This window comes from Eptesicus fuscus, chromosome 11, assembly GCF_027574615.1.
Source record: "Eptesicus fuscus isolate TK198812 chromosome 11, DD_ASM_mEF_20220401, whole genome shotgun sequence".
Classification (NCBI taxonomy): Eukaryota; Metazoa; Chordata; class Mammalia; order Chiroptera; family Vespertilionidae; genus Eptesicus; species Eptesicus fuscus.
Window position 1 is genome coordinate 80,980,990 of NC_072483.1, and position 10,364 is coordinate 80,991,353.

The window sequence follows — 10,364 nt, forward strand, 5'->3', positions numbered from 1 at the left end:
TCTTCTTCTTCGAGCACTCGTCAATACCTGAAATCTTTGTGTTGTTGTTGCTCTTGTTGTGTTTATGGTCTGTCTCCTCCCACTAGAAGATCAATTCCCTGAGGAGCCACAGAATTGGCCATAAATCAATGCTCAATCAACGATGTGCTTACCTCCTGCCTTCTCGGGATTTAACCATTTGATAGGGAATAAATCCAAACCCCTCATCTGTTACAGCCTTCACAACATTTCACATTCATTACCTGCCACTCCCAACGCACCCTACTCTGCAGCACAAGCTCTGCCAAGACAGGACCTGTGTTCAAATCCTGACTGATATTTCCTAGCTGTTTGTCCTTTTGAAGACACTAACTATGAATCTCAACGGCTACATCTATAAACATGTACATTATTGGGTTTCCAGAGGAATTGGTTTTCTCTAATTGACTACAAATGTAATATTAATGTCCAATTCTTTTACATTTCCCACTCTTGGGTTTCTCCTTCTCACGTTCACCACATCAAATTCCCTACCACCTCCCAGCTGGCCAGAGCCTTTGCCTCTGACTCTGTGGGCCCCTCTCCCCAAAACTTACCTCCTAATGGCTAATTAGAGCCAGCTCAATTGTTTCTTCCTCTGTGAGTCTTTCTTTGACTTTCCTAAGTGCCCACAACCTTTAGTTCTTGCAACTAGCAACTGCACTGACATGAACCATGCAGCACCAGCTGGCTTTTTCTGATGCCCATCAAGTTATGAGTAAAAGTAGGGACTAAGTGTTCCTTTTCATCACTTTTACCAGAGTCCAGCATGGTGCCTGATTCAAAACAAGTATTCAATAAATGTTTGCTAACCCAAACAGAACTTAACAGCTGACAGATACAAATCCAATTTACTAGGTACTATGTGAGTGGACACCTCTTGCTCCCATGTTGCTCCAACACTGAGAAGTAACCCATGGCAATGACAACAACTACCACATGGTCAGCTCTTGATTAGCCACATTCATTGTGCTGGTGTCAGTGATAGGGATAATCTAAGAACTGTTAAGGTGTGATTTATGCAGTGCTAAAAAAAAACACACACACACACAAAATTATCTCTCCTACTGATCTGTCAAATGCTTAACAGCAACTTGAGGCTCTTTTGAAGGTCAATTTGATTATAACATCAAAATGCACAGAAAGCACTGCACTCTTTCTAACATGAGTGTTTAATAATCATCAATTCATTCAACAGATATTTACTGACAGCCTATTATATGCCAGACATTCCAAGTAAAACCACTACAAGCCTGAATTCTATAGACTGCAATTTTCTCCTAGATGCTCAGGAAGACCTAGAAAATTGGGGAAGGCTCTTGAAGCCAAAACAAAAGTTTATATTGTCCTGTAGCCTAATAGCTGCCATCCTACCAATTCTGAGAAAGGACCCTGTGTGTTTTTCTGCTGTCCCACACCCAGAACAAGGGGGCAGCTGGCTTCTGCATGGTCCAGAATGTGGCCCTGGCTTTGTCCTGAAGTAGAGTAGCAAGTAATGATGATCATCATGATCTCAATTAATTCAAGCATCTCTCTTCTCTCTCTTCAGCCTGGGGTGTTAGGGAGTAGGGGTGCTGAGAAAACAACTTTTGTTTTCCTGAGCTGCTGCATAAGCATTTTACAGTATGACAACTCTGCTCACACCCAAGGTCTGAACATTTAGATGAAGACTTTAGGATTCCCGCCATAAGGTCCCACTTTGCTTTTACACCTTTTAAAATAGTTACTTCGAATTAAGCCTGAGAAAACCTTAGTAACCTCAGCCCAACCACCTATGAGTAATAGGGGCTGGCCACCTTGCTCTCTGTCTCCTGATGATTCGGGACCTGGGATGGGACCTGGGATGGAGGACTGGCCTTCCCCCAGCTCACTGCCTCCCCACCCCATTCCTGCTTTGGGAATCTGTAATACATCTTTGACTACTTCCTTTGTGTGAGTGTACTAAAACTGAACCTCCAATCAAAAAGACCCGTAGGTTTCACTTCCCCAAAGTGGGAGCTCAGAGGCTGAGGGAACTACCTGCCTACCAAGTGTGGGTTGCTGTGCCCTCTCTTTCAGTTGGACATGGTCTGCATAGTCTTAATTCAAAACACCAGTTCGGTCGACCCAGCATAGCAGATAAGTAACAAAAGACTGAGCATAAGCAGGCTAACTAGAGTCAGAAGAGATGACATTCATCGTCCCCAGACCCTGTGCTATGCACAGTGTATATCCATCCCTTCTTATGTGGAAGAGAAAAGAATCCTAAGACAGTAGGATACAGGGTCAATAATTTTTGACTAAAGGAAAGTTTTAGGAAAAGGTGTGAACAGGAGCAGAATATACCACCCCTGTCTCCCTCTATGTAGCAGGAAGAGGAGGCTGACTAAAATTTCTAGAAACTTTTATCAATGGAGAAGGCAGAGACTGAAGTCTGCATAACCACCTTAACCTTGTTTATTGTGCTTTCCCTGTACCCTCCCACAACTGGTTCCACACCTCTAAGATATTGTCTTTAGCAGGAGATGTTATTTAAAGTGATGGCCTGGGCCATTTTGAAGAGTTACCCAGTTTTCCTGGGCCTCTCCTACGTAACATGCTTTAAATTTCTGTTTGTTGTTCTCCTATTAATCTGACTTTTAACACAGTGTGTGTCTCGGCCAAGTACCTAGTAGGGTAGAGAAAATAATTATTTTTCCTCCCCCACAGATTAATTAACTTTCTTAGGAACAGACCTCAAAAAAATTATCTCAGATTAAATGAATAAATGAAGGAATCTAAATAGTTTTTCTCTCTTTTTAAATGTATGTTCCATTTTATTCATATATTGCATTAATGGTTAATAAAATGCTTATGTTTAGTAACCATAAAAATTCTGTTTATGCTCATAAAAGTATCTACAAATGAAGAACATATGTCTTGGTAAAAAAAGCAAAACTACATTTTTCCATTTCAGACCCTAATACTTCTACATGGTAAACTGACATCTTAGCTAGTAAGAAAAATTTGTAATAAATCATCAGAAAAAGAAAAGAAACTATGAAGAAACTTGAATTTGAATAAGCACCAAAAACCAGTAACTACTTAGAACTGAGGTGACCACATTCCCCCTCTGCTCTGGACCATCTTGGTTTATGCCTACTGTCCTGGAATAATTATTAAGTGTGCCCTCTTTCACTCTCAAAAAAGGAGTACTTTGGACAAATAAGTCATCTATCAGCCTATCTGGAGATAAAAAGATTCTGATAGAGCCCAGCCAGTATTGCTCAGTGGTTGAGCATCAACTCATGAATCAGGAGGTCAAGGTTCAATTCCCAGACAGGGTACATGTCCAGGTTGTAGGCTCGATCTCCAGTAGGGGGTGTGCAGGAGGCAGCCAAACAATGATTCTCTCTCATCATTGATGTTTCTATCTCTCTCCCTCCCTCTCTCTGAAATCAATGAAAACACATTCTTTAAAAAAGAAAAAGATTCTGATAGAGTAGGCAGTTAGACAGGCATGAGCAGAGCAGGAAGAGGCCAGATACAAGATGTCACCAGGGCAGAAAGTCCTAGGTACCTAGCAACAGGCAACACTAGAGAAAACAACCATTATAGGCTAGGACCTGACCCTCAGGGTGACGTTTTCTCCCCTAGTGTGATGCCAGTCATCCAGTTTAGACTCCCTTAAAGGAGGAACAAGGGACCAGAGAACAGCCTCAGACAACTTCCACACAAGTCCTTGCATGACCACTCCCTTAAGCATTAAGCATTAGGACAATGAGGTTCTAATCAGCATCAAATAATCTTAGGAACAAAACCTTGGGTCTATGGACCACAGAGACAGAGTTTTGGTCAAACTAGAGATAATATCTAGGCCTCAATTGTGTTTTAGCTCCAAGCCCAGAAGAACAGCAAAACCAGACCAAGCAACACCATGGCTGGCTGGCATCAGGACCAGATGCAATGACTAATAACCCTCTACCCTAGTGTCCACCAATCAGTAGAAACCACGACCCTGAAAGGACACACAATTGGAAAGCTAATAAACATGCTATTGAGATCCTCCGGAGACCTCACCTAAAATTTTCGCCTTTGAAAAATAAATAAAAATCCTTAAGATGAAGGGCACAGGGCGTGCTTGTGCAGTCTCAGTCTCTCTCTCTCGCTCGCTCTCGCTCTCGCTCTCTCTCCCTCTCGCTCTCCCTCTCCCTCTCACTCTCTCTCATCTGCACTTTCTTTCTCAGGCAGGTACCTTTGCTTTCTTTCTACCAAGTTCCAAGGGCCCTACTTTTGCCTCTGTAACTTGTTTCCTAAGTCCATACAGCCCAACTGGCTCACTTCTTCAACCTCTGTGACTTTCTAAATAAACTTTCTCTTGCATCAGAGTTCTTTGCTCTGAATTCTTTCTTCGCCTAACTCAAGAACCGAAGTTTAACTCTAATATTTGCCATTAACAATTCCACAAGGAAAACCTTAAGGTTTTCAAAAACACTGGTATTACAGAGGTGTTTTGTACCATCTGCTCTTGAACTCGCCAATTTTGAAAGAGTTAAACATTTTAACTTTCACAGCTGCAAAGTAATAAGGCCTGATCAACACTGAATATTTATGAAATAAATACAGAGCTCTGCCTTGCAACCTATATCTAGGACTTTACCTCTCCACGTCTACCCCCAAACTATGAGAATCCAGGAGAATAGCACAATGATTCAGCATTTCTCAGACATTCATTAAAATGTGCTTGAGTGCAATGAAACCAGGGAAGAAAAAAAGGTACATGCTTACAGAGATATTAAAATCAAAACTTATAAAATAAAAAAATGGAGAAATTCTGTACTTCTCTTACTGAAGTATTTGTAAAGCAGCGAAACTAACAAGTTCTATCATCACTATTATTAGGCAAGTCATCAAGATACAAGCAGAAAGCATTGGAAACTCTTTTGGTCAACTAATTCAAGAGATGCTTAAAAACAGAAGTAAAAGTGAAATCACAGAACACAAAGTGAAATTTCAGGGGCTGTGCCATTTAAGAAGAACAGTTTATAACTGTATAGGAGCACTTTTTAGAATGTTGCTTATCTCATTTTTGTGTCTCCTGGAAACCATACTATGTCTTATTCCTCCTGGTACCCTTTACCTCTTATCTCTGAATCTACAGCATAGTACTTTGCACATAGAAACATGCAACAAATGTTTATTGAATTAAACTAATAAAAAAAAAGAAGAAAAGTGCTTTCAAATATAATTTCTCTGTAAACATCTTTTTAAGATAAAAGAAGCCCAACTATCCTGGGGAATGAAAGTGGAGAGGTAGAATCATTCCAACAACAAGTATGAGTTGCACAGTGAAAAACCTATTCTTAAACATGAGTGGTGGGTAGAGTTTTAACAAACCTATTATCATAGAAATTCAGACATATTGTAGTCAAACCATGTACTACCAACAAAGCAACCACACAAGGTTAGACTATAAGATAGGCATCACTCATAGCCTCCAACACCTGAGTTACAAAGAAGTTCCCCTGAAATTTCTTTCAAGTCTCAGCTCAGGAGGGCTTGGGCATTCTTTAAATTAGCCTTTGAGGCAGTTTTTATTACTTCCTCCGATATCTTTTGCAAAGACACTGGAGTTTGAGAACTGGCCACTTAACCATGGAAGGTCTCTTTAATTAGGAAAGCCATAAAAAGGGCCTCAAAGCATTCATGGAGACAGCGCTGGACTCTTCTACTGTAAAGACACCACTCCTATAAACAAGACAAATGGGTAGACATGATCCAGGAATCAACCCTTGCCGTGACATAGGAGCTGATGGGAAGAGGACTGCAAGATCAGAGACCCATTCCTCTCAGCCGAGGTGGGTAGCAGCGACTTCATAATCTTGTGAAACAAAATTAACTTCTCCGATAATAATCAGGCAAGGAAGCATTTTCTCAGGAACCTGGCTTGTAAAACTTAAATATTCAGGCCTTCTGAATTTTTATATGAGCTGTTTTACAATCTTGGGACAGTTCCCTTCAAAGCCTGACATTTCTAACTCCCCATTTGATAAATAGTTACCATTTACCTCTATTTTAGAAAACTAATAAAAACAATAATGTAAACCATAGATACTTTTCTAAAGTTCTGGGTGTTTAGACAGTTACTGTTCTTCTCAACTAAACGGAGATAATCCAAAGGAAAATATTTGACATACAGACTCAATTTTCTGCTCCTGATAAAGAGCAGAGGCACGGATAACCCAATGTGTTCATCTGCTGGGGTCCAAAACACTATGAACTCAAATAAAGAATAGTAAGCAAGGGAAAAAGTCCACTCTCTGAACCAACCTGAAAGACAGTAAAGCGACCACTTTCAGGGAATGCAGGTAAAGTCTGAAGGATTATATTGACCGAAACCGGTTGCTATGGTGTATAAATGGTTTTATAGTCACCAGAGTCTTTTTAAACTTCAATTTCTTTACCTACTGAAAATATAAGACAAAGTATTTTTTCCTATTGATTCATTAAAGAGAGATAGAGAGAAGTTGCTTAAATTTAAATATTCAACTTCTATGTTAATCTGCAGCCAAACAGCCTCTTCTTACAATCGTCTGTGTCCAGACTGTAAAGCAATTGTCATCATGGGAGGGAGCATGCTGCACCCTTACATGAAGCCTCACAGATGTAAGTCAGGATCATAAACATAGTCACTTTACTATTGTTCAGAGTCCAATGCACCTGAAAGATACAGGGACCACATGTCAGCTGCTACATTTATGAGGCCACTGAGAAAATTCCAATTCCAGTTTAGAGTCAGAGAAGAGAAAGAGCAATCCTCTTCCGGGACAGCCCAGGTTAAGTCCCTCCAGTTTCTGCCCTATCGTGACATTCATTGATTGCCTAATAAAACGCTTCAGTAAAATGTGTGAAATCAGATTCTGGCAGAACATCAAATCAAAAGTAACTCTTTGTGGCAGCCACTTTTGCATACCCAGCGCCCTGCCTACCTTGTTATGTTTTTGCTGGTGCCTTGCCTTTGTGTCGAGAACATGGTAAGGGCTTTCGGAGTCTTGGTTGATGTAATAGACCAGTCTTGAAGGCAGTGTGATTTCTTTCTGCATGACATTGCTGTGACTGGTGTTACTGCTGCTATTCTGTTGCAGTGTGTTGTCTTCATCTGCCAGGACTCCCCACTTTTTTTCTGCAGTTTCATTCCAAAGTGGAGCTGGTTGGGGAGAAGGGGGCAGGAGGCACAAACATACACAAACACACACATATATATCCTATAAATTCATAAATACCACAGTGCACTTTTCCATTAATGGCAAAAACAAGGTTTCCTATCGATAAGCAGGTGAGAAGTGAACACACAGGAAAAGCAAGTTATGGCAACAGTGAAGTGGCCTGGATAAGTTTAACAACCAGTAAGGCTTCTACAATAATGTACTGTTTGTTTTGATTTATGTTTTGTATGTATGTTTCTAACCGGTCTCAAATCTAGACTTCTAAGCATGGGGTCGGGGGTGGAGGGGCTGTGACCCTTCTCTGAGTCCACAGAAGCTCAAAGGGACTCTCTGACAAGGAGTTTCCCAACTAAGAGCTAAGAATGCTCCTACGTTAACTCTAGAGCTGAATTCATTGGAACTGATCGTTTAACAAAAAGGACAATTCCCTTTTCTTCTAACTTTGAGATGAGCAAAACTCCTTTGCCATAGAGGGATGCAGACGCTGGCAGCTCTCCAATTCCTTTTTATGATCCTGCCAAGGACATCTTTCTGCTTTCACTGATTTTCGATTGTATTGAACATTATATTATCTGAATTGTTCATGATAATGACAAGCATTTTGAGAAATTACAAACCAAAGGTTTATATCTCCAAAGTTTCTCTTCCCCACTTTTAGTCCAACAGCAGGGGATAAACCCAGAAGGGAACTGGAGGAAACAACACATTCCCACTATTACCAGGACACCCTTCCGCATTCCCAGTCAGGCTCCACCACCCAAGAAGCAACTTGCTCCCTCGTTGCATTCCCCATCCACCGGGCTCCCCTCAGCCAAGTTGCACAGAGGGGCCCAGCACCCACTCGATACCTTCCAGTGGGACCGACAGTAATCAGAATGGGTTTTTAGTGAATGCAACGCAAACGAACTTCCAAAAGTGAAGTGGAATAAGTGGGGTCTGAGAATGAGAAAGGGAGAGAGGCGGGCAGGGAGGTGCGGAAAGGCCGAGCTCGGGACGTGTCTGGAGCGCACGGACCCGCGCGTCCTTTCTCTTCCTTTGCAGGGCCCCGCAGGCAAGGCAATGCAAAGGGCACCAGGGCCATACCCACCGCTGGGTGCAGCAGCCCCCCAGGCTCGGGGCCAGGACGAGGCGGCGAGAGGAGGCAGCAGGAGAAGGACGAGCAGGCGGCAGGGAGGCGCGCGGGCCAGGGCGCGGGCAGGCGCCGGGCCGGCGGGGCCGCCGCGGGGGTCGCTGGAGGCTCGCGGGAAGCTGCAGCCCGCTAGGGGCGGCCGCCGGGAGCTGCTGCCGGGCGGGTTCATGGCTCATAGCTCCGGGGCGCCGCTCGATATGACCAGGGAGAGCGCCGGGCTAGGCTGCGGGGAGGCTGCGGGCGGAGCCGGTCACGCCGGCTCAGCGCGCATAGTGCGGCCGCGGGCAGGGGTCAAGGCTCAGGGCTCGGGGACTAGGGACTAGGCGGTGCCCCCTGCCCTGCTCGTGTCTCAGGCCCTCCCCGAGCAGCTGCTGAAGAGTCTGGGGGGGGGGGGGGGGGTCCCAGTGGCTCCGCCAACTTGGAACCTCCCCAGATGCTCCTCCCTCCCTGCGGCGGGCGCGGCCGCTTCGGCGACTGCGGGGGCTGCTGCTGGGGCTGAGGATGCGGAGCCGGCGCGGGAGCGAGCGGCGGGCGCGCGGTGCGGGCCTGCTCCCTGCCCTCGGGAGCGCGCCGAGCGCGAGCGCGGCTTCGGGTCCTGATGCTGGTGCTGATGCTGTTGCCTGGCACGGGACGCACTGCGCATGCTTCGTTGTGAGGGGAGAGGAAGAGGGAAAGAAAAAAGCAGCAGAGTGATGCAGCAACCCCGGCAGCCTCCGAGGTGACAGCGGCACCTCTAGAGGTGGGGGGAGGGGGAGCTGTCAGCCGGGGATTAGCCAGAAGGAGAGAATGAGGCTTCCAGGCCAGGGGCGAGGATGATCTGCAGAGAAATCGACCTGCCTTCTCCGCCACCCCATTCCGCTCTAGTGCAACTCCCTCCCCCAGGAATAAACTAGGACCAAGCATTTCTTTCTTAATCCTGCCTTCATGTCCTTCCTGCAAATAACTATGAAGGATGGCAGCGGGGGCGCGCCGCGGGGGGGGAACCAGGGCTGGGAAGCACGTTCACGCGTGGCAGGCTGGTGGCTACCGACGCTGAGCGGCCTCCCCCGGCGAGCCAGACCCCCTCGCAGGGATCCCTGGCGCAGCGGGGGGGATCGCTCCGCCCAGGCCTCTGTTCCCGGGCCTGTGCCTGGGGGCTCCGCGGGGAAACAGAAGCTAAAGATGTTTGCTCAAAAGTTCACAAAGTATGACTGGGCGTACTCGTAAGGGATTTAGGCATTTCTGGCGGTGGGAGAAGAAAAAAGGGATTTAGAGACCGAGTGTGCGGCACCTGGCTTAGGAAATGCATCGTGGGTTTTTTTTTTTTCACCTTGTGGCATGCATTCTCCAATTCTGAGACCCAATCCTGGTAAATCCAGAGTCCCTGGTTTAGGTGGGTTAGCAGCCTTAACTAAATCTGATGGTTTTCAATGAGGGGCTGTGGCATATTTCTGCCTCTAGGCTCCACAACGCAAACATACATTTATTCACCCTTCCAATGACAGTCTGAGTAATAGCAATGTTGTCTTACTCTATTATTGGTATTTAAAATGGAGATAATAGCACCTACTTTGGGGAAATCAAGAATTCCACTGGCATAAAGCACTGTAGCAATGCAGCAAAGGACAAGACTTGGTGTTGTTAGCCATTTTCTCCACCCTGATTTAACAAAGAGGGAGAGGGAGAGGGAAAAGAGGGGAGGGAGAGAGAGGGAGGGAGAAATACACACAGACGGGGATCAGAGATCACAGCTGTTAGGGAGCTGAACACTAATATGAGTTCTTCCTCTCTATATCAGAGCTGGGATATTAATTTATTACACACTTATTATTCATAAAAACCTGTGACGGATGCTGCCTTCCCCAAATGAAGGCAGCAACATTTTCCTTCTGGCTCAATACTGTTTCCCTGGAACCAAGCGTGGTGTTTGTAGCACAAAGAAGGGTGTCAGGAAATATGTCATGAATGAATGAATACCCCCACCTCCCTGTAGTTCCTACTAGTAGGTCAGTGTGCTTGGGGGTGGCAAGTGTGTCCCGGGCTGGGTGTTCCCA

General features: G+C 45.2%; 1 protein-coding gene across 1 annotated transcript in view; it reads right to left on the reverse strand.

Moving 5' to 3' along the window:
• The window catches only part of ADAM23 (ADAM metallopeptidase domain 23), a 147,807-nt gene extending 139,307 nt beyond the window's left edge, over positions 1 to 8,500 (reverse strand). Inside the window, exons 1-2 of the mRNA XM_008145240.3 lie at positions 8,290 to 8,500; positions 6,966 to 7,183 (exon numbers count right to left, since the gene is read on the reverse strand). Of these exons, the coding sequence (XP_008143462.2) occupies positions 6,966 to 7,183; positions 8,290 to 8,500 (429 nt within the window). The remainder of the gene's footprint in view (positions 1 to 6,965; positions 7,184 to 8,289) is intronic.
• Between the last annotated feature and the right edge of the window lie 1,864 nt (positions 8,501 to 10,364).